General features: G+C 41.1%; 1 protein-coding gene across 1 annotated transcript in view; it reads left to right on the forward strand.

Annotated features, from left to right (window-relative positions):
• The window catches only part of WDFY2 (WD repeat and FYVE domain containing 2), a 66,093-nt gene that overhangs the window by 26,398 nt on the left and 14,652 nt on the right, over positions 1 to 25,043 (forward strand). The window contains exons 2-4 of the mRNA XM_014965684.1: positions 8,353 to 8,420; positions 14,088 to 14,161; positions 21,368 to 21,422. Coding sequence (XP_014821170.1) covers positions 8,353 to 8,420; positions 14,088 to 14,161; positions 21,368 to 21,422 — 197 coding nt within the window. The remainder of the gene's footprint in view (positions 1 to 8,352; positions 8,421 to 14,087; positions 14,162 to 21,367; positions 21,423 to 25,043) is intronic.

A 25,043-nucleotide genomic window follows, 5' to 3' on the forward strand; every position in this document is an offset into this window, starting at 1 on the left:
TCAGCATCACATGGGTGTTTGCATTTTAAATTCTGTATCTGGCATCATCTTTTGGTGGCAGGAGGAGAAATGAGAAGTCTGGACTTTTATTGACCCCTGTCTGGCAAGAGCCATGTAGATCATTATCATGGAGATTGCTGTAGTGGCAAACCTCACCAAAAACATTCTCTGCTAGCCTGGGCATGGATAAATTTGAAGCGGGGGGTGAGGGGTGTTTATGTCATTGTGTGGGATTGACAGTGCCCTTGAACATTCAAGGACTCATCAGACTCCTTAGTCAGTGCCTATACAACTTCTACCAGGTCCAGCTGCACCCACGTGGTTTTTGGTCTGCTCCCTGTGCTGTTCACATCTAGGACTGCTTGCAGCTGTTATTTGGTTTGGTTCCCTTGCAGCTGTCGTATTTCTCTGGTGCTTCTGAGCTTTGTGCAATGGCAGTGGCATTTTTGGATGAAACAGTAGGATGTCAAAGGTGTTGGCTGTTGGGAGCTGGCCCTGCTTCCTCTTGACTTAGCACTCTATGAAGACAGGCTGAGAGAGTTGAGGCTGTTCAGCCTGGAGAAGAGAAGGCTTCAGGGAGACCTTACAGTAAGTAGCCTTCCAGTACCTGAAGGTGGTACTCTTTATGATGGAGTGTAGCAATAGGACAAGGGGTAATGGTTTTAAACTGAAAGAGGGGAGATTTAGATTAGATACCAGAAAGAAATTCTTTACTATGAGGGTGGTGAGACACTGGAACCGGTTGCCCAGAGAAGCTGTGGATGCCCCATCCCTGGAAGTGTTCAAGGCCAGGCTGGATGGGGCTTTGAGCAGCCTGGTCTGGTGGGAGGTGTATCTGCCCATGGCAGGGGCAGTGGAACTCGGTGATCTTTAAGGTCGCTTCTAACTCAAGCCGTTCTATGATTCTATTGCTTTGTTGCAGGGCTTGAGTCATACAGAGTGTAAAGAGTTCAAATGCAATTATTGTTCAAAAGGCTTTTATTTTATAGGAAATATAAAAGCTTGAGTTACAGACCGAGGTTACAATGAAGGCACGATGCTTGAGTTACAGACCGAGGTTACAATGAAGATATTGTATCTTCTAGAAATGCCCTTATATAATCGCTGAGAAGAGAGAACCTCTCTAAAACAGCCCTGAAATAAAGCCTGTTCTTCAAAACTCTTTAATCTTTTCCCCATGCATTGTCTCCCTTTCCTGAACTAGCAGCTCTTGCACTTCATTTTAAAAACCAAACATGCCCTTTTGTAATATGAACGAACCTGGAACATGTCTACAGTGATGTATAGCTGTACACTCTCTCATATTCTTAGAAAAACTACAGTGAGTAAACCCTTGATTCATTCGTTTTAAATCACACATTTGTTCATCAAAACCAGTGGAAACAAGATAGAAACTGGAATCCAGCCCAAAATTGTAGGGTTTATGCAGAACCCTCCATCAGAGTTGTGTGATGGGCTTTGTGGGGCCTAGCATGGGTGAGGCTGAGAGACAGTCATGCACTTTCCTGGGGTTTTGGGGCTGGGTTTAGGGGTGGCGTGGAAATGTTGGGGATTTGGGTTGGTTTGGTTTTGGTTTTGTTTTTTTTTTTTTTTTTTTCAGGAGGGAATAGGGTGAGGACCTGTTAGATAAAGTCCTTTTGGTGCCTGAGGTTTTGGCACTCTGCCATTAAACTTCTTTTTGTTTTCCCTGAAACACAGGCTGGCTCAGAAATCAGCCCTGGTTTTGACTTTTGCTTTCATATATTTTCTTTCAAAACTTATCAGAGAAACAAAACTCCTTGTTGCTGGTTCCAGTACACTGGCAGTGGTTCATGAGCTGCCACTAAACATTAAAGATCTTTTATTCTTTCAGAAAATCCCAGTAGCAGTTCATGTCATTAATTGGTGGGAGCCAGAATCTCTTCGCATGTCTTGCCCACAAAAGTCCCTGGAGAAGTTGGGGGGGTTTATAGTACTGCAGTATCTTTAGTGCAGCTGTTAAATATTTTTCCTTATCCCACTTTTAATGACAGTGTCTCTCTGTTAAAAGTAGTAAAACTGTCAGTGCTGTATTTTGACTTCAAATGCTACTATTGTCATGTTTATTTAATGACAGCAGATAAAGCTTTTGCTGTTTCCAGTGTAGTTATTTAGTTTCCAGAGAGCTATAGATTTTGAATACTTCTGAATTGTCTATTATTGGATATTTAGGAACAGACAGTTTTTCAATTTTTTGTTTCAACACTAAAGAAGATTTCAATATATTGATGGTGAGAATATGTGCTAATACTCCATTAGTTATGCCTGAAACCTCACACACTGCACTAACCCTGGATATGGTATTATCCCAATCTCTTTTCCTTTCTTCTGTCAAATAAATAGCTAGATGAGCATTTTAATGGATTCTCCAGAATAGTTTAGTGTCCTTGGTTTTTTTTCCTGTTTGGAAACTGTTCTGTAATTGTGTTAAATCAGCTCTGTGGTTAGGACAGTTGACAGAAAGTTGTCTTCATTTTTAACCATGTAATGTCATTTGCACTGATGTCGTGCCTCCCTTTCCCAAGGAGCAGTAATGTACATGGGGCAGGCTTTGATTTCTGGATGAGACTTATGCAACTTGGAAAGTGACATGAAAGTTTCCATACCAGGTACTCACTACAAATAGGAATAAAACTCATTGTGAAGCTTGTACTGGGTTTGATACTTACCCCTCTTGGTCCCCCAGCAAGATAGGAGATCAAAAATACTCACAATATATGGTCCAAGGTATAAAGAATAATGAGGAGTATGTTAAAATGCCATCTAAAACAATTTTCTGAAAGCCAAGAATACCTACGAAATATTGTAGTAGATTGTGTGTGTTGAGGACTACCTCTGCTCTGTTATACAGCTGGTGTATGCCTGGGGCATGAAGGCGATAGTGCATTACACAAGTGCATCTCAGCAAAGATAAATGTTTAAAAAAGCAGGAGTGAGGAAGGCAAACATGGGAGGAGGAATCTGTTATGGGAAACTGATACATTGGATTTCTTCACTCACAACTAGAACTGGTGGTTTTACTGATATTCTGGAGAAGTGGAGTGGAATAGGAATAACTTGTTTCTCTAGGTAATAGGAATAACTTGTTTCTCTGTAGGTTGGATCTCCCTACAACAGAGTTCGCAGTATTGCAACATGCAAACGTCTTGGGACAATGCTTAGACATGTCTAATATGTCTGTACTGTACGTAACACCAATATTTGTCTTTTGCCTTAATTTCAGTTCGCCCATGAGTCAGTCACAGAGACTCAGCTTCACAGCTCCAAGCAAGACTGAGTTTTCCAGCAGTGAGATGAGAAGAAGCTCAGGTCAGACTAGGGATCAAGTAGAGAATCTTGCATCCTGCCCAGCAGCATTGTTCAGGCTTTCATGGAGCACACTGCAACCTAAATACACAAACCAGGATTTGTATGAGCAAAATGTCTTTAGCAGAAAGAATATACAGTGGCATTTACCACTACTTGAATAAGTTTCTGTAGATAGTGAAGAGTGGAGCTGCCACGCTGAGGTGGATGTGCTGCTATTTACACAGGCACCTCAGTGAGTAGTGAGTGCTTAGATGAAGCAGATCCTGCAGATGTGCACAGCCTAGCAGTGTGTTTGAGATGTGCTGGTACAACCACAGCCACCTGGACTTGAGACACGTACTCTTGAGAGTAACAGAGAGAAGCAATTTTTCTTTCAAATCCCCTAAATATATGAAGACATAGCCTGTCTTTTGCATGGCACAATTTTTTCTGCGTAGCCTGTCTCATTTAAAAATAAATCGTATTTGTTATGAAAAGACTTAGAAGAGTATCCATTGATTTGACAGCTTCTAAAAATCTTTCCAAGCCAATTCACTGGCAACAAAATGAAGGGGAGACTAATTAGAGTATCCATTGATTTGACAGGTTCTAAAAATCTTTCCAAGCCAATTCACTGGCAACAAAATGAAGGGGAGACTAATTTCCATGGTGATGCTGATTGAATCGCTCTAGAGCAATTGAAGAATGGATCCTGACTTGGGTGGGTGCTGTGTTTGAGTCCAGTAACCATGCAACCACCAAATACTCTTCATGCTATATTTTCATTAAAAAAGCTTATTTTCATTCATGCTTGTTTTTTTTCTTTGTATTCTTTAGAAGCTTCAAAAGCTCTGGGTTTGGCGTCTAGTGGGTAGTATTGTGATAAGAAGTATCAAAAGTGTGCAGAACTGCAGCTGAATAAAGGACACTTTCTTCCAAGAGCATTTGTCTTCTCCCAAGTTCAGCTGTTGGTGCAATTTGTTCTTTAGCCCAGATCTGCTTTGAGAAAAAGTTACCCAGAAAAGTTTATTGAACTGAGGTGATTTTTTTTCTTCTTTCAATAAAATGCCATATCTAATCCAGTGATCTTAAGGGAAGAAAATAATGAGTCATCATTTTCTGATGACATTTTCTGATACGAGGAAGAATGTTTACACTTTTACATCAGCAGATATGTAGGTGATGGAATTCCATTATAATGCTTAACATAACTTTTAAATGCTTGTTTTGAAGATATGCATAGTAATCACCCTTAATTTTAAAATAAATTGTTTATGAGCTCTTTTGTTTTCCTTTATTTAAAATGATATACTGAGGGGATAAGTATTTCTGTAATGAGTTACATGAACTAACTCGCTGGTTATGTTCCCTATCACACACCTTAGAGTTAGATAACATCTTTTCATAGTCTTTTTATTCTTAGAATGCTTTGTTTCTCATTTTGCATGAATTAGTCATTGAATGGAAATATATTTGACAATGTAAAGAAATGAGCATACTGTGTGCCTACAGAAGAGGCCTACACTAGTAAAAGTAGTTTTGCTCTTAACTAGGAACCTCCACCAGGTTTGAGGGTTTTTTTGAGCTTAAGCAGAAAATATTTTTTGTTTTACTATCATTCATCTAACAGTCTTAATATTGAAATAATTGTCAAATTAATTAGTAAATTCACAATGGGTACAGTTTAAAAAACAACCCAAAGCATCCAAATTATTGCCATTTTTGCAAATAAAATTGAATTGAAAGATCTTTTCTTATACATACTCTTTTCTTTTTTTTTTTTTAACAAGCTGAATTATCTGTAAGATATTGTACTGGTTTTTGTTTCCTTCAGCTTGTGAAACATCTTTTCTTATACATACTCTTTTCTTTTTTTTTTTTTAACAAGCTGAATTATCTGTAAGATATTGTACTGGATTTACTATTTGCCAGAGCCTTAAAGTGGAAAGGAGAGGCAACTTTGTCAAAGCCTGGGAGTTTTGAAACTGGTAGCACTGAATATATAGATTGGGGTGGTCAAGGAAGACAAGACTCTCACAGGATATTGGTGCGCTTCCCCAGTGATGTTTCGTATTGAGTTATTTCAGCTCCCTGTGATTCATCCCATGAGTTTTTTGTGCACACTCATTCATTCCCACGATAACCTCACTTGATGAGGATAAAGACATTAATAAGAGCTTGACTGTCCCAGAGCTCTTGCCTCTAGGAAACAGAGAGGCTGATGTGGTTCCAGAATTACAGTGACCACTTTCTTAGCAAAGGTGGACCCCTTTGGGTGGACCCTGGCATAGAGCCCTGTGCCTGTGGATGTCTTCCCAGACCCAAGGTTTGCAATCAGAGTGCTGCTGTGACAACAGCTATGGTCAGCTACAGCAAGGAATGACAGAAGGATTTGGCCCTATCCCTATTGACAATACGATTATCAGCATTGTTATCAGCTGATGAATTCTCCCTGAATGTGTCAGTGGTTTTGCTTCAAATCTACTTCAAATTTTTCAGTGTGTTTGTGGCAAAAAGGGTGTTAGACTTAGGACGTTAATTATACTGAATTTTACATGTTTTGAGTAATTTGTGAATGCTTTCTAACCCAGTAGAATATTAGTTTTTAGAGCCATGTGCTGTGTCAAAGTGTATGCTTGTGTCACTTCTAAAATGGTGATGCTTGTGTGGTGCCCAATACGCAGGTCTGTGAAACATTTGCTGGAAAATGAGTTTGGATGCAGGGAAGGATGAGCAAAAATCTGATTTTGGATATATGCAATCTGGGAACACAAAATGGTGCAGCCCTTAGCTTGAGGCTTGCAGGATAGATAACTAGTTGAATTGTGTTAATATATTGCATGACATCTTTGTTCAGACTTGTCTTGTGAATGTAACATCTTAGATCAATTTACATTATATTATATGTATAGCTGGCTCCCCAGCTCAAGAAGGACAGGCGACTGCTGGAGAGGGTACAGCAGAAGACCACAAAGATGATTAGGGGCCTGGAACATTTCTCTTACAAGGAAAGACTGATGGACTTGGGTCTTTCTAGTCTGGAGAAGAGAAGGCGGGGGGGGGATCTGATCAACACCTATAAATACTTAAAGGGTGGGTGCCAAGAGGATGGGGCTGGTCTTTTTTCAGTGGTGCCCAGGGACAGGACAAGAGGAAATGGGCACAAACTTGCACATAGGAAGTTCTAGCTTAACATGAGGAGGAACTTTTTTACTTTGAGGGTGGCAGAGCACTGGAACAGGCTGCCCAGAGAGGTGGTGGAGTCTCCTTCTCTGGAGACATTCAAAACCCGCCTGGACAAGTTCCTGTGCAACCTGCTCTAAGTGGACCTGCTTTGGTTGAGGAGGTTGGACTGGACGATCTCCAGAGGTCCCTTCCAACCCCGTATCATTCTGTGATTAACAAGTTGCTCTAAACTTTTGTTGGCTAAAAAGGGCTGAAAAATGCTTTTCCATGAAAATGAGGTAGCAGTAGTAATGACCATGTAGTCTTCCTCATAAGCTATATTTCTGCGTTTCATGAACTGGAAAGAGCCATTCTTGCTTGGTTTTGTTCTGTTTTCCTTGATATTGTCAAGTGCAAATTACAGTCTTTATACAGGAAAATAAGGCTTATGTTTAACAATAGTTTTAAAGATCCGTCTTGTACCTACTATTGCATACTAACTTCGGTGGATAAGACTGATTAGAAGTCTGATTAAGTGGCTGTTGGGTTAAAAATCTCTTGTTCTGCACTAACCTGATGCTGTCTTGGATAACTAAATTTTCTAGAGAAGGTTAGTATAGTTGGTGTAAATCAGTAACACATGGAATACAGTATTATATGGAGAGTTTACTAGGGAAAAATGAAGATAAGGATTTGAGGAACAGTAAGGCAGGTAACAGTTGGCTGTAATTGAGATGACAGTCACCTTGGCTCTGCAGGAACCAGCAGGAGATTACTGGTTGCCTGCTGCTTTAGCTGGTGACACTGTTACTAGGAATGGTTTGATGAAATTAGCTAATGAACTAAAGTTAAGAGAGAGCTTCAATTAGAAAGAGAGAGGTCCAGAGACTGGACCAAAACAAGTGGATGACTGAAATAATAAATATTTAATGACCCAGATAGTATATCAGTCCAAATCCTTTGCTCAGAAGACAAGCAATAGGCTTCTCAAGTGTGTGAAGGGTGTGGATTCAATGACAGGGAGCTGCCAGTGTGACATGGTTATGAGAAAGCAAAAGTAATGCTGAGATCCATTGGGATACATTCCTCTCTTGTAGCAGAGAGGAAACTACTGGTGTGTTTGTGGAGAGGCCTGGAGCACTGTGTGGTTCTAGGTGCCTCTGAGGACAGCAACTCCAAACTGATGGGGCAGAGGAGGACTGCCAGGCTGCCTGTTGCCTTGATCATCCTCTTCAGAGAAGGATAAGAGTTTGGCTTTGTCAGCCTGATGCCTAGTGGGCATCTGATAGCACTCTGAGTACACCAAGGAGGGGGGAAGGTCGTGAAGCTGAAGAGCTCACTGTTGGCACAAATGGAAATAATCTTAGTAAAGAGATGTCAAAAATCTCAGAACCTCGTTTCTTTGCTCAGAAGTTTTCCTGAAGCAAAACAACAAAACAACAGGTAGTAGATGGACCAAGGCCTACCCTGAGACCAGAGGGAAGGCTTCTTCAGGGGACTGGGTGGGCTGGTATAGGTATGGCTTCCTGGGGTATGATGGGTGTCCTAAATCTTCATCTGAGGCATTGAGTGAACAGTGGTATTCCAGTCCTTGGGAAAGGCAAGAAGCAAAAAGCCACAGCAGTTTCCAAATACTGTTGTGTTACGCCAAGACGTTAAATGCTATGGGGAACCAAGGAATGGGCTACCCTCATCACCTTACAGAAGTTAACCTGTGGTTGATGTATAAGGCTGCTGTAGGAGTTTGCATGTTTATTTTCCCCTCTCGGCAAAATAATTTACTTTTGAAGTGCAGTGCACTCATTGTCACCACTTTGTTTTCATTCATGGTTACTTTTTCATTCTTCCTCATGAGTGTGTTGTGGTTTTTTTCTTTTGTAGAACAGTTCGTGTCTGGCTGAAGAGAGACAGTGGGCAGTACTGGCCCAGCATATACCATGCAATGCCATGTAAGTATATGGAGATGTTCATTATCTACTGTGTATTTGCAAAATGGCTTTTTCTGGTTTTGCTGAAGCTTCATGTTTATGTTATGCAAGCTTACCACCCTGTGTTAAATATTATTCTTGAACAATCCTCTTGATTTCTGTGAAGTTTTACCAAGTTGCGTGCTAATGCTTCTGAGAGGCATCAGGGATTACAGCAGCAAAAGGATACAGATATGCTAGCAAGGGATGAGCATTTAATGCAAACATAGATTAAAAAATGTGGGAGCTCAAAATGTAGTCTTATATTCCACCACTAATGGTGTCCATAAAGCTTTGTAAATCTCTAGTATAAATCACTCTGCCCTTCCTACTGTGTGTGCTTAGTCCATTAGACTGCAATGGTAAATGGTTTTATTTGATAAGAGCTTAATATCCTGCAGCAGCTAATATGATAGAGAGGATACTAGACAGGGAAAGCAGATCTTCCAGTGAAGAAAAATCATTTCACCCCTGCAATTAAATATGGAAAACCAAGTATCCCTGATGGATCCCTCCAGTATGATCCAGCTGTATGTCTCCTCTCCCACAGAGAGTGTTCATGCTTTAAAAGAAACTGCAGATGAATGTCCATTTTTGCAGGAGACAGTTGAAGAAATCACAGCTATACCGGTTCGTCATGACCCCTGTGGCTGAGTGCAGGAATATAACTCTGCAGGTCACCAGCAGCAAGGGTGTGCTGATGCTCCTCAGTCAGCTTCAAGATGTGCTAGGTTAGCCTGTCTTTGGAAAACTTATAAAACTAACCTTAAATTCACAGATTTTGGAGCACGTATCAAGCCCCATCGAGGTGTTCTTACTGTAAAAAGAACTATTTTAAGCTAAGATGGCTAGATTTGGAAGAGACATCTGTCTCCATGATACATAAAATGTTGAAGATATAAGTTATAATACCACAATAACATCAGCTTGGGACCCTAGAGTGGCCATGGTGTTTGACTGCCTGCTTTAAGAAAGCATTCATTTTGTAGAGAGGAGGATCTCTCTTCTTCCTTTGGTGATGGACTAGCTCATAAGAGTATGTCAAGCTTCAAAGGTACTTTCTGCTCAATATTTTTCTCAAATATGTACAGGAATCCAGCTAACGATATGGCAGCCTGTGAAGCTTGACAGAACTCTGTGGAGCTCTGTCATGAGCTCCCTTTCTCTTCTGGAGAAGAGGAGGCTAAGGGAGAACCTTATCGCACTCTATAACTACTTGAAGCAAGAATGTAGATAGGTGGGGGTTGGTCTTGTCTCCCAAGTCACAGGAGATAGGACAAGGGGAAATGGCCTCAAGTTGCGCCAGGGGAGGTTTAGATTGGATATTAGGAAACATTTCTTCACCGAAAGGGTTATGCAGCATTGGAATAGGCTGCCCAGGGAAGTGGTTGAGGCACCATGCCTGGAGGTGTTCAAAAGACGGGTAGACATGGTCCTCAGGAATATGGTTTAGTAATTTTTATTTCCTATTTCTTATTTCTTTGTCAGAGTTAGGTTGATGGTTGGATTAGATGATCTTTAAGGTCCCTTCCAACGTAGATGATTCTATGATTCTATGATCACTAACAGTGGCCTGAGTCCCCTTGACCTGTCCTAATGCTTTCCCCAGTCAAACTGTTACGAAATGACTGTTTTAGCAGTTTGGCAATGATACTTCTCTTTTTCCATATGATATTTTTGCATACACTAGCATTTTAAAATCTTGTTAGGTTCTCCTCTGGTCTTAGCAAGGCTGCATTATTGCCAGTAATAACAGCTTCACTGGAAATGATGGAGTAGATCCAGATCCACTCAAAGGGGACTATTTTAAGGCTCCTTCATAAATTTGAACACCTGACACTGCTCCTTCACTTAGAAGGCTGGTAAGCTTTTGAGCCATGAGATATTAAAATTATGCTGGGTTATTCACCAGTTTCAAGAATGATCAGGTATAATTAACAACTGGAGCAATGCCAGTTACATTGCTATCAGCCATGGCTTTAAGCTTGGAAGTCATAGAAGGACTCGGAGTCAGCCTCTGCACAAGTCTGCACTTGACTTGAAATGATCATTCTGTCTATTTATGTGTGAAACACCTTTATGATGGTCCTCTGCTTTAGGTTCACATTGGTTTTTGTTGTCTAGAGAACAATTGCCTGGAGGTTCTCTGTGTAAAAATATAGTAGGAATGATCGGGCCTTTGTGTTGCTTAGCAAGCTGTGAGTGGCAGTTCCACCCATAGATACACTATTAGCATTACTTGTGACTTTGGTTATGGTGGTGCCTGACGCACACCCTTTTATGATTTGACATCAGATAGCCTTAAGAACTGAGTTTGCACCCCAGGGACTCTGGGAAATGAGGAGGATGAGGAGTTGGGCCAAGTCAGCCATGTGCTTTGGTCAAGCACTGCACCCAAATGAGGCCATCAGTGCATTCTGAACGTGAAACCCATTCAATACCTGAAAAAAAGATGAAGTTTGTAGATCCCTTCTAAGTAGGTACATTTGCTGCTTTGGGGATTTCCCCAATTATGAAGTTTTATGCCCTGCCTTATAGGTGTTTCTGTGGTTGGAAAATTCTAGACAGCATGGTGGCCACATTTTTGATCAGCTCCTCTAGCCCATGAGAAAGAAAGAGCTGTGAGTGTTACACCCACTGTTAAATCATCAGTAAGGCAAGTTGGTAAAATGGAAACCTACCTAATGCATCTTCTTCATTCCAGCCAGTGTTGTCTCAGCAGCTGTATTAACAACAGACCTCTGATGAGCAGGTTAGCCCTCCTCATGGTTTGATGTGTACCCTTAGTTACACAGATTATATACATGTAATCGTGGTTAGATGTGTGACTTCTGGGCAGTATCTGTACAGGAGAAAAAAGCCAACTTAGTAGACACAAATTTATGAAAGGAAAAGGAACTGTAGTCAAAAAAAAAAAAAAAGCCAACCAACAGGACCCAAACCCAACCAACCAAAAACCTCTCGCAGATGTGCAACAGAGTAAAGGATTTATTGTAGTGAGGAACAGTGGAGTATCCATATCCAGTCTTTAAGGCAGATAATACACTCTCTGTCTGATGATGGTTTTCCTAGCTAACCCTGTGTTTGGAACAGGAGGTTAAAAAAACTGCAAAGCAAAACACGCCCCTTCAGTCTTAAATGATGCTGCTTTCAGGCACTTCAAAGGGTGGTTCTTGAAACTGCAGGTAGAACGTTTCTATTTCTCTTCTACTTCTGTCGCCCTCTAGTAGAGGTGACACACTGATGAGAGCTTGAAGTATGTAATTGGGCTTTTCTTCCATAATTCATTTTCCAAAAGCTAAAATCAGTGTGTTTGCCCTGTATTTAAGAAAAAGACTACAGTCAGACTTCTGCATCAGCAATATCCTGCCTGTCCTCTGTAGCAGTTCAGATCAATCTTTTTCCAGTCTGAAATCCAAATCATAGCTAGGTACTGAAGTAGAAGGCCTTCAGAGTGCTGTTATTTTTCCTGGCTATTATTTTAAAAGGATCTTAAAAATCTCAGAAGCCTAGGGCTTGGGGTAGTTTGGTGGGGGTTTTGTTTGCATTCTGTTGCTTTGTTGGGTTTTTTCCTCTCTCTCTTCTTAATGAGTCTAAGTGCTAAGTATCTGAAATGTCATTTTATTTCCACTAAAGCATAAGCTGCTGCAGTCTTGTTACAACTGGCATCACTTTAACTACATTAGTGTAGCTTGCATGAACATAGTTTTGGTGCTGACATAATGATTTTTCCAAGAGCACATGTTACTGGAGAATTCCCTTAGGAAAATGGTTATAGCAAAATAAGTATCTTTACACTGCTGTGGCTGTGTACACAGGGGGCAGGAATTTAGAAGGGATTTTTTTTGTAATCAACCTGTGTCAAGCAGTTGCTTGCACCTTTTGTGTCTGAAGTGTTTCAGGCTATTTGGAAAAAGCATACTTCAAATAGCTAATTTACCTGAGACTTTTTCTCTGCGAGCTGTTTATTGCCTTCAGAGTTACTAGTGCCTCTTTCAATGTGTGCACAGTGCCTAGTGTTTGAAAGCTGATATGTAAAATATGCCCGTTCTGGCATTAAGTGCTTTTAAAAGGATTTGATATTTATTCTGCTTAGAATTGCCTTTTTTTTTTTTCCCCGTCTGTTTTTCCTAGAACCATCTAATTCTGCTGCAACCCTAGAAGCATCAATATAATAGTAAATGTACCGCCATCCAAAGGCATGATTTGAGTTTGTCTTTTTTGAGGGAGAGGTATAGGAAGAAGCAATTATGTCACTGTTAGTAGCCCTAATTTAAGTGTTTCCCTTCTGGCAGTTTCCTTGAACTGAAGCTTTTTTGTTGATTTAATACAGTCAACCCTTCCAGGAAAGAAAGAAATGGAGGTGCCTGCCTGGATGTGGATCTGGTAGGCTTTCTGCTTGCAGTTGATTGTCCTTTAGGAAGCTTTTCAAGGGAGAGTCAATACTGAAGGTAGAACCAGTTTTATTAAACAGCCAACGTAGACTTTCCTCTTCTTCATATATCTTTGCTGCCAACTAAACTATCAAGGAAGACTTGCTGAGCTATGGACTGATTAATCCTATGTGAGATGTTACACAAAATGGGTATATACCAGATATACAGTACTGCAAAAGAGAGAGAGGACTCCAAGCTTGTTAGTAACAGAAATACTGCGAGTAATCAAAAAGGAGACTAGAAACCAAGGGGAGGGGGGGATAACAGAGCTAAAAGCACATCTGACTGTACTCTATATTTATCACAAGAATATGGTTTAAGAAAACATTGTTATCGCTATCAAAGAAGTAAGAATGCCTGCTCCTAGCTGCACATGGCAATTGCTGCTGAAAAATGATTCCGGAAGGTTTCTGTTGGGACAGCAGGGCTCCCAGCTGCCTGCTGCTGTGTTAGCTGTAAAAAAGATCCCTGCCTTCTGAACGCAACTTCAGTTTCTCAATTAAACCAACCAGAGCTCTTGAATCCTTGCAAGAAAATTTTGGTTTTACCCTTGATGTGAACCTTGCCAGATCCCCGAGGTAGCATACTATGACTGACTTGTATGCCATTTAAGAGTATATCCCGATGTTTATTAGAGTAATTGTGATATAATAAAGCAGTGGGTAGTTTTCAATACAGTCTTTTATTTTGGCCGTAGTATGTGATACTGTCATAGTTGTCTGTGGGGCAGTTAGACTCACAGTCCTTAATATTGGCTGATATGTTGATTCCTACAAGTTACCTTTTATTACTGTAGGTATGGGATGCAAGGCTCTGACATAATGCTCTGTTTTCTTTTATTGTCAGTAAAGTTCAGGCAAATGTAAAAAACCAAAATTATTCAGCTAAGTAATCTCTCAGACTTATACTGAAATGTCAGGTGCCTCATATCAAAACACCACCACTGTTCTTGTATGACGTGCCTGTTTTCAGATAACTAGTAAGAAAAAATGAAGGAGTTGGAGCAAGAAATAGCCATTGTTCCATGTCCTAATAGGATAGGGTTGAATGAATTGCAAGAACGCTTTTTTTTTTTAAAATGCCGTCTATTGGAAGGGAAAAAAAAATCTGAACAGCATCATAAAGCATGTTAGCTAGTTTTAGGCTTTCCAGAATTTCAAGAAAATGAGAATCACAGTTTTGTTAACTTCATCAACATGTTCATTTTTTTCAGCTCCATGTTCATGCATGTCTTTTAACCCGGAAACCAGAAGGCTGTCCATAGGTCTAGACAATGGTACAATCTCAGTAAGTACATCCAAAGATTTCTAGTTGAAATGCTTCCCTTTTGAGAAGTATATGTGTGATGTTGTGGTGAGGATATTTTTGCTAGTGTTTGGGAGAGAGACTTTTTTACTACTAGTGGAACTGAAGCTGTAGTGTAGAAAATGGCAGATTATTACAATTTCATTCCAACTGCCACAAAGAGATTGAGTGGTGTTTACAATATTTATTAGGCAATTAAACGAACTGTCTTAATTTGCATATCTTTAAAAAAAATAACAACACAGAAAAACAGCTGTTGTTTTATTAAATTTGACTGCCTTGTTAATCACGCCATACCAAAGTTTTCTGAAAGCAACTATTAAGAGGGGAAAAATCATCTTCAGAGAGGCAGAAAGTGGATTTCTGCTCCCCATCTAGCTGCATTTCCAAACTTCAGGGTTCAGATTTTGTTTTCATCTCACTTCCTTCAGAGGAGTTGCTCCTAACTGGTAGTTCTGTTGCTGAAAGATTTGGTTCATTGACACCTAAGAGAAATCTATGTGCACAGAAAGGACGCTGGATATGAAACAAAGTCTGTCTTTTAGATCTGGGACAGAGGGTAACAGCTGACCTTATTCATTGGGTTTTTCTTGTGGGATGATAAGTAAAGAGCTATATCACTTTGTGGAAAGGTCATGGGTCAGAGAGGTATTTTTCACCTCTGCTTCATCAATAGACTCCTCTTCCAGTTTCAGATCACTTTACCATCATTTCAGATTTTTACTGCTATTGTCTCTGCCTTATGGGCTTTATAACTGAACGAGTGTTTGCAGGTTGACATAAGGGCAGCTCTCTGCACTAAAGCTGAGATGGTATTTGGGAAAGGCTGTGTGACCCTTTTAGCTGTTGCCTGCAAGCTGTATCAAAGATGTGAGGTTTTTGACCTATAAAGCTATTAATGGCTAGTAGCAGAGATATTTTTTTTTGGTGTCTGTAGGAGATTTCTCTTTTTGTATGTAGGAGATGGGGCAGCTGCCAGAGAATTCCCTGCACCTCTGAAATTCCCTCCTTCCCACTCCGAAATAGCTGTAATTTGCCAGTCCTACTGGACACTTTTGTTTTCACCAGGCCCATGAAGAATGTGGAGGAATGTGAGGACTGTAAATAAGGTATTTAAATGGCATGATGGAAGAGATGTGTCCTTTGTCTTTGAGGGATTTTACCTTGAAGAATCAGAAGGTGCTTGAGTCTGAATGGAGTCAAATTCCATTCTGAAGCTAAAGAAAGTAAATGAGATACTAAGGTGAGAAACCAACATGTGACTTTGGGTACTTAGATGTTGCTATGTCTAAGGCAGATTCAATTTGTTGCTAAGCTGGGCTTTTCCTAGTCTTCTGGGTACGGGTACATAGGTGGGGGGAAGAGGCTTGTCTGTGTTGGTTGATTTAGTCCCCTGTAGCTGCAGGCAGTTGCGTGGTAGAGGATTGTGCAGAAAATGCACTCCACAAATTTCCATGAGGGATGAAATGTTCCTCTCTGTAGAAAAACAAAGGCTTGTAAGAGAAGCCACAACTGTAACGTGCTACAAGAAGTGGTGCAGGTGGGAATGGAGGAAGAGCAAGGATAGCACTATATTCAAGTCCCAGCAATATTGGGGTGTAAGATAAAATCCCCAGATACTTGGAAGCGGGTTACAACCACCCCCTGGAGGAAAGTGTAAGTTTTTCTTCTCTGGCACAGCTATGATGATCAGTTTAGCACAGGAATATACAAGTAAGGCACACTGACCACAAAATAAAGAGAATTTACTGCAACAAGGTGACCTCAGCGCCCTTACTTTTAACTCTGTGGCCCTCAAAGGGAAAGTACAGGCAATTTACTTGAGAGGCTTGAAATATTTGGGAATTAGTCAGCTGTTCCATGTTGGCATTTCTGATAATGCCCAGCACTCTTGTGTAGGCTGGGTGCAGGATGACCAAAAAATGCTGAAAATCATTCTGAGTCATTTCTTTGTATAAAAAGGACAGACTCCTGGCAAGGGCTGTAAACTGATATAATACTCATGCCAGTGCCACATAATCTCAAACTAATCTTTTTGCAGTACAAGGAAGTACTGCTTTTACTTTCAGATGTAGATGGGGATAAGAATGTGGAACTGCCTTTTTTCTGTTACATGAAATTTTTGTAAACTGTATGAATTTTGCTTGTAAACCTGGCTTATAAGCTTTGAGAAGGACAGGCAGCAATGCTATTGTCAAAGAAAGATGTTCCAGCAAAGCCACCATGAGATGAGCTTCTATGGCCACCTTTTCTTTTGAAACAGGGTGATAATTTTGGCTTCTACAAAGATGAAGAGATTGTTTTCAACCTTTTGTAACTTCTGAACATGAAGGCTGCACAAACGTTTGTGCAGCACAGCAGACCATTCTCTTGACTGAAACATTGTCTATCATCTTGTTTGAAGAGCAGTGGTACCTAAAGAAAAAAAAGAGTTTCTATGATTTTTTTTTTTTTTTCACACTTTGCAAACTTTTTTTGTGAAGAAATTGCATTTCTGTTAATTTACATCTTAGGGACTGCCTAATGTCCCTTTTGGAAACCAAAAGACTTTGTCATGGTCATAAATTCCTTGCTCTGAAGTGGAGAAAAATGTGCTTTAATGGGTGCAAGTCTCTCAAGATTCCACAACAAGAAGAAACAGAGGAAAGGTCTGTTATTTGCAATAGACAAGGGACTTCCACAGGCAAGACGAGACTCCTCACCTAATTTCATCTGAAAGTTAACTTTCTAGATAAAGTTAATCATTAGGTTCTGCAGCCAGTAGAGGAGAGGTGAAGTGTCTTTGGAGGCACCCATGTTATTGACTCTAGGAACTGTCTTAGAATGGCATAAATCTCTCTGCCCATTTCCGGGAGATTTAAATGAAGGATTTAGTTTTTCGGTAGCTGAAGCTAAATTAAACTGATCTTTTTTGCTGACCATGCTTGTACAAAGCTCTAGACAAAGCTGTTACACACTTTGAGCAGGGCCACAAGGAAAACGGGGCACCAGAATAACCCCTTCAGAGTTCTTCCTTGGCAATGGTACTTATTAAGACAGATTCTTCTTCCACATCATTTGATCTTGCAGGTGTCTACATGAATAGAATGAATTAATACTTTGAATACCCGAAACTGAGTCAGGCTCTACCTGCTCATGTGCACACTTCCCCTCTGCCCCTATGGGAAGTTTGCTATTTTTAACTTCAAGAAAACAATGTGATAGTTTCTGTCCTCTCACAGTTTTTATACTTTATGAAGTGAAAACACTGTAATCATTTTATAGAGCTCTCTTTGCAGCAGAGAGAGCTGTAGGGTCTGACAGTAGATTTAACTTCCATTTCTGAAGCAGGCTTGTTGATCTCTGGAAGACGTGGTGAGAGTACTGTTGGCCACTTGTGTTAACAGGACAAAGTCAAGCCTTTAAGGAGATCTGTAATGTGCTGTCAGAATGCCCTCATCTATTAGAGTACGAACTGTAAATTCCCTGAGGTGGGGACTAGGTTGTCAGTGGATAACACCTAACCAATAAATAAAGATAAATAACCAATAAAAAAAAACTCTCAGAAATTGATTAATCTGCCTAAGCAGAGGTCTGTAGTGCTATTTTGGGATGCATCGGTTGGCATCCACCTGCAGCTCTGGAAAGATGTGAGTCTTCCTTAAATCCTGGGCCATGTCAGCCCTCCCTGTAGCCAAGGACTCTGAAATGGCACACATCTGAGTGTACGTTTTCTTTGCCTTAACAAGAGTAATTTGATACAAGATCCTGATAATATTTCCAAGATGAGGATTTACAGAGGTCTTAGGCTCAAGAGACGTTTGTGATGGGTGTATGTGTTCCAGTGTGAGGGAGGTGTGCTCTGTGTCTGTGTTGAGTCTTTGTACAACAATGAGCTTTAAATTGGACAGTCTTTACAGACACGCATGATTTCTCCTTTCTGCTTTGTGAAGGCTTTCATGGTACCAAGTCACTGTTGAATAACAAGCTTACCTGAAAGAGCCAAGACTGATAACTGGCATTTTCAATACGGCAAAAACAGTAGTAAAGTAGGTCCAAAAACCCCCTGAAGAGCACAGAACGATCTTGCCAGAAGAAACGTTTTTAATCCCTGCAAGGAGAGGTTTTGGTTTTGCCATCTTGAGTGCTCTGATATATGTTCCTCCTGTGCAAAAGGGCTTGCACAGGAATTGGAAATTTTTCTCTGTTCTGTTAACAAGCACTGACTGAGCTGTGTGGGTGACCCCAGCCTTTCTAACTCATTAAGAAGAACCAAAAGGCTGCATAATGAGAACTGAACATCAGCAGCTCTAAGAGGAGCAAAACATCTACGTATGGAAGGATAAAAAAAACCCAACAATTTCTGCTGGTACAATGTTAAAGAGATGTAGTCGGTGTTTTTGTAGTGCAGATGACACAATGTATGTGCAATAGGGCATGAATTTCTTGAGCAAGGTGCCCTGTGCTCAAATACCTCTCTATTGACGCAACTAAAACACTTGGCCTTGAGAGGGAGAGGGGAATGAGTGCAGTGGAAGAACATGTGATAGTGTAAAGGGGAGCAGGGTGTAAAAGACCTGGAGAATGATTAGAAAATGCATTGCAAATTATCATATGCTTTCAAAGGAGAAAAAGAGAAGCAAGAAGTCTTCAGGGGGAAAAAAGAAAAGAAAAAAGAAAAAAAAAAATATCCAGTATTCAGGTTAACGGAACTGTGTTGATTTTGTGCAGTGTTTTTTTTATCTCTTTGGATGGAGCAGAATATTAACAGTACATAGCTGTGGTTTGTGTTGAAGTGTACAGAGCTAATCAATACTTGCATAAATCTTAAAAACTGCAGTAGTGTTTGATTCAGTGTATTATAATGGACAGACTCAAAAGCCTTTTCAGTCTTCCACTGGAACTATTGGACTGTTCAGATCATGGGACAAAACAGCCACATCAAATTTATCAAGGGGGAAAATGCAAAGAAAAACGAGAATGCAAACCACGCTCTTCATCCTGCCTGAAGTCATCAGCATAGTGAAAAGTTGGGGTCAGTACCAGGAAAGCCAGATTGGTGGGAAAGGCTTAGTCTCCCACCATGTGTTGCAGCAATTGAAGATGTTTCTCTTTAGGTAACGATAGCAGACAGTTAGCATTCATAGCAAAGGGTCTTGCTTCAAGTAGGCTTTGTAGTAAAGCATTTCATGTGGTGGTTTAGCATTCTTCAGGCAGTGGTTAAAGAAAACCACTTCCCCTGTAAGTAGCTAGGGAGATACATCAGATTTTTAACGTTCTGTTTGTAGAGTTAAGGTGACCCTGGTATAGAAATCCAGCTGACTTAATTGATTTGTTACTGCTGTTTAAATAATACTCCCCACTGTAGGCCACAGCTGCCAGAGGAGAGCTAACAGGAGGTGGAGCAGATTAAGGAAAGGAAGAAGTAGAACAATTTAAGAGAACATATTTATAACTAATTTAGGAACGGAAACCTAGAAACAGCAAAATACATAGCTGCCTCAACTAACAGTTGTTTTCCTGGAAGCTTAGTAGTCAAAGTAGAACTTTGACAAATGAATACTGTAGTCTCTCCACCTTGATGCCAAGCAGTAGACATGACCTGTCAGGGTCATCCTGGCGCTGGAAAGCTGTGCAGATTACCTACAGTGACCCCACAGAAAATGCAGAGTGAAATTTTTCATTCTTGGTTGGAAACTCTGGGTAAATACTGGTTTTTTTGGTAGTTAGAATGTCTTCTCATGCTCTTTTGTACTAAATGTCTGGTTTACCTTAAATACAGTTTGTAGGCTTCTGAAGTCCAGTCTTCTCTGATGTTGCACAGTGCTTTTCGCAGTGCTTATACATGAATATTTCACAACTGTATGCTTTAAAATTTAACTTATGTTGTGTTTATAGTCCTTCTCTTATTTTCACCCTACTTCCAGATTAAATAAGTTAGGTTTTACTTGTTCTGTCCCCTCTTAATCAGGGAATGGACCAATAGGAAGAAAAAAAGGTAATGGTTTTAAACTGAAAGAGGGGAGATTTAGGTTAGATATCAGGAAGAAATTCTTTACAGTGAGGGTGGTGAGGCACTGGAACAGGTTACCCAAAGAAGTTGGGGATGCCCCATCCCTGGCTAGAGGTGTTCAAGGCCAGGCTGGATGGGGCTTTGAGCAACCTGCTCTGGTGGGAGGTGTCCCTGCCCATGGCAGGGGGGATGGAACTCAACGATCTTTAAGGTCCTTTCTAACCCAAACAGTTCTATAATTCTATGCTTCAGGGAGTTTCTGTGATTCAGGGAGTTTCTTTGTGAAAACTACGCTGTGATTCCGTGTAGTTTGCTCTAAGTTATTAATATGATGTGTTTTTACACTCCTTGTTTTTCCTTTGTGTTTCTCTGGGTACACGGTGTACGCATGTAGATGCCTGTCAGCAGTGTGACAGCTAACTCATGCGGCGGTGCTTCAGAGCCTACCCCTTGTGTTTCCTGGGTGTTTCCTCCAGAGAGATGTTGCCGGAGTTGTGTTGTGGCCACTCTGTTTCCCGTGCTTCAAGCAACCTCTCCTCTTTAAAACCAGCCACAGGGACATCCAGGTGCTCAGTCAGTTTAACCACATGGGGTTTTTCCTGGAGCTGAGGCTCCCGTGTAGACTCTTAGCTGCTTTTTTCATCATTTCCTCATGCCAAAGCCATATTGGTGGTTAATCAGCAGCACCAAGGCAGCAGGACAGTTGAGCCAGTCCCCATATGAGTGCTCTTCCCTGGCCACAGGGTCAAGCCTGCAGGCTGGGTCCCACCACACCAGGGTGTAGTGTATGTACATAGTGTACACATGTATAGACACATGCATGCAGGTTTCTGCCCAGGCAGTCCTGAGCAACAGGCATTTGCTACACACCGGATCTCAGGTCTGCTTTTGTGGTACCTCGGCTCATAGCCAGCCATTTCTGTCAGCTTTCTTGACTTTGTTTTTTTTAATAGCTCCTCTTTTATCTCCACCATTCTGTTCAGAAGCACTCATGGTGCTGTTCCTTAGGCAGCTTTAAAAAATGGAATAATTTAGTTTTTTTAGATAGAGGTACGTAAAATTAGCAAAACTATAGACAAGGCTGTGGTTGCAAAGAAGAGAAAGCTTACCTTGGTAACAAATTCAGATAAAACTGCTCTCAAACACTTTAAGTCTCTAAGCACTGTTTCTTTTGTTTTTTCTTTCCTCTCCCTCAGGAATTCATTTTATCAGAAGATTACAACAAGATGACACTAGTGAAAAATTACCAGGGTAAGAACCATGATCTGTGTAAATTGGTTTGGATGGTCATTAATTTTTGTTTAATATTCTCTTAGGGAGTGTGAATGGAGAGAAGTCTCCTTTGCAGTGATTGATTTTATTTTATTTTTTAAACTAATGTAAATACTGGTTTTAGCAATAGATCAATAATGTGCTTTGTTCTGAGATTACAAGACTTTTAAAGAGCTATTTCATGTTCTGTTTTTCCTTTTAAATGTTCCTTTGGAATATCATTATAGAGAGCAAACTGTCCAGGTCGCATTTGGGGAAGAGGAGTATTAATTTTTAACCTTTAGTAATTCAGTGTATCTAATTAAACAATTTAAGGAATTAACCCACCTTTTAGGGCTAAAACATTTAGGACTGTAGCTTTTGGGGTTAATCCGGTTATATTTCAATAACTGTCAGTTTCAGTAATCTCAAGATTATCAGTGAATACCTGTCATAGTAAAAGGTCAAGAAACGCTAATCCATACCTTTTCTAATTATATTCTGATATTCACTAATGTGGTGTTTTAAGAAACCTGGCTATTTATCCTTGTCAGACCTCTAAAGGACACTGCACTTGAGATATTTGTTACTTTTACAAGAATACCTATATGACACGATTTATTCTTGTATCTGTTTTGCTGTTAGACTAAGAGGTGGTATGATATTTTATGGTATCGTGTCATATTATATGCTAAACATTATGTTTCTGTATAGAAGCCTGTGATATGTTGGCTTGGGATTTCTCACATACATTTTAAAATACGTGTTTACTCATATATTTTGAGTTTTATACCTTGAAAGGTTGGGAGGATAATTTAAATCTCTAAATGGAAGCTCTGGGGATCACTTTGTAACATTTAGATTTTAAGGTATGAATAGAATCTTGATTTTTTGCAGAGCATGGCTAACATGCATTGACTTTCAAGTATTTTACTTCAGCTCGTTCATGAATGCCTGGTGTGTTGTAAAATTAAGCTAGAATGCCTGCTTTTTTTTCTTGGCTTGTAGAAACTGAAGAAAAACATCCAGAGATGATAATGTATATATGTGAGTCTTACATTAAGATTGCTGCAGTCTGATGGTATCAATTTTTAGCATCCAAAATCGTGATTGCTCCACAATCACTAAAGTTTGACACAGCTAGGTTTCGTGTTTGAGGCTTGTTGCACTGAACTGTTCTGTAGCCCCTTATGTTGTGAGCATTTGCGTGCTTGGACTCAGGCTTGCAGACTAATCACAGCCTGGGAAGGGTGAGCTGAAATCTTTTCTTCTGCATATGCAGAACAACACGTGCATGAGACCACCTTTCTTGCTGAACTCTTCAGGGAAAAGGCTCAAAATTTTGGAAGTGGGGAACATATATATTGTCAGTATGGCAGAACAGCCACTTGACTGTGTGGTGATTTAACCCCAGTTGGCAACTGGAATAATAACACTAATAATGACATGGGTCCCGGTGAATTGGCACCATCTGGAGCAGTAATCATGGACTCCACCCCTGACAACTAACCCCCTCTGTCCAGGCCAAGAATGACATGACACTGAGTAGGTTACAGCAACTCAGGGACAATCTCAGCTTGCCTCAGCTCCACTGGAAAGTGTCACTCAAAGTCCCAAGGGACAGTTCAAGGAAGGAAAACAAAACTGACTCCCTGCTGTTTGCAGCACATGGATGACCTGAGGCTGCCTGCTGCTCTACAGCACAGTGCCTCCCACCACCCCCATCTATAGAGTCATGCTTCCTCATCCTCCATTCCTCATCCCATGTGTTGGTAGGGGAGTGCAGCACCCACTCTGCCACTTCCTGGGCTTGGCTGGACCTGTACTGGAAGTCTGGGGTGCTGGGTAAGCATCACAGAAGTGATATGCTCTGGGGACTGCTGTTAATCACAGGCTCCTACATCTCCATTGGACCGTGCACCACGAGGTACTTCTGTGCTCCTCACAGTTGCCTCCATCCAGGATGCTGGATCTGGGCTTACTGGGGATGTCACTGGGACCAGAGTCCTACAGCACTGCTGGGACAAGGTGGGAAGGGCCCCGTGTTCACCATGTTCTCCGGGAGAATATGCAAGGAAAGGTCAGTTAGTCCTTTGGGTAGGCATGTCGTGATCCAACAGAGGTGAGCCTTCCCCTCAGTCCAGGGTGACTCCCTTCCACAATCCCATCCCTGTAGTCCACCTTCCTCACATGGCTGTGTCAAGGTACAGGGGTTGGCATAAGCACCTCAGCAAAGCCTTCAGGCAAGGAAAAACATAATTTAAAGGGAGTATGTAGTTTTGTTAAGTATAGCAGCCTTCTAGTGGTTCATTTGTTAAAAGCCTTGCTTTAAAAAGTGTTGTTTGTTTGGTTTTGTCTAAAGTTGTCAAGTAAAGCCTTTAAAGATATTTTAGGGGGAATAAATAATTTTATTTAGACGACCAAGGAGCTTTAGCTTAGCCACAGTTGGCTGGTTTTGCCTTTCCTAGCTTTTTTTGTAAATGTTCAGCAATGCTGTTAAAAGCAGCCCCTTGCCCAGTGCCTGGCTGGTTATTGATCAAGTCCCACAAAAAGGTATTATTTTAAGTAGCTAAAGATGCTGTAGTGATTAAAGGACATTAATTGCATCTCAAAAGGCCATGAATACGCCTGTCAAATGATCTGCTAGTGACGGAGGAAGACAGAACGTGCACAGGCTGTGCTTTGGTCTTGGCCGGGGTCTGCGGCCAACTCCAGTGTCCTCTGGCAACTGAACACAGGTGGAACTGAGCACAGGTGGCACACCATGCTCTATGGAGATTTTGCTGCAACGCTGTGTCTAGACTTGCAAAATCTTCTTTTTCTCAAAATGAGATTAAAGTGCAGAGACTGGGGATGTGACACACTATTAGTCAGGACTCTGGCGTGGGTCATGGGGCTTTGGCCTCCTACAGGCACCAACTCCTTCCCTTGTGTGAGGAGGGGTGGTGCAAGTGTTTGAACGCTGCCGTTTGGGATGCTCTGCAAGTGTTGAAGAAACCCTTCTCTCCCCCTTGGCAGCGGTTGCCACAGGCTGAGACAACATCCCTAGAGAGGCCTTGAACAGCCTGATCTCAGCTAGCTTTGCATGACCTGTGGAAGTGTATGGGTCTGTCTATGGTGCCACTGGTGCACACAAGCCCCTGGAACATGTGTACAAGCCCATCAGGTGCTTGCAGATGCGTGCATCTCACCCCATCGTGGCCCTGTCTGCAGTGCACCACTCCACCAGCTAGAGCAGATGCTCCCAGGGAGACCAATGGATAGGTAAAGACAAACATCAGTCACCCGTGGGGTTGCTGAATTTCTTCCCAGAGAAGAAATCTGGATGGTGGAGAGAAGAGAGGATCTGTTTAAAAGAGCTCGGGTGACTCCTGGGTGGTTGCCATCCCTCTATCCTGATTACAGACATGGAGTTTAAAAGTGTATGGAAACGAGAGCCAAAATCTGAGCTCTTCTATGGCAAGGGTGAAAGCATCTGAGCACAGTTGAAGTCTGAGGCTGTAAACTAGTCCAGCTGCCAATCACAGTTATGTCACCTTGCATCAATGCATCTATTGACTTTTCTCCTCAGGGAATCTGGGTCTAAGAAGCAGTGTGGATCAGGGGCAGATGTTAGCTTGT

This window comes from Calidris pugnax, unplaced genomic scaffold (genome assembly GCF_001431845.1).
Source record: "Calidris pugnax isolate Ruff unplaced genomic scaffold, ASM143184v1 scaffold20, whole genome shotgun sequence".
Classification (NCBI taxonomy): Eukaryota; Metazoa; Chordata; class Aves; order Charadriiformes; family Scolopacidae; genus Calidris; species Calidris pugnax.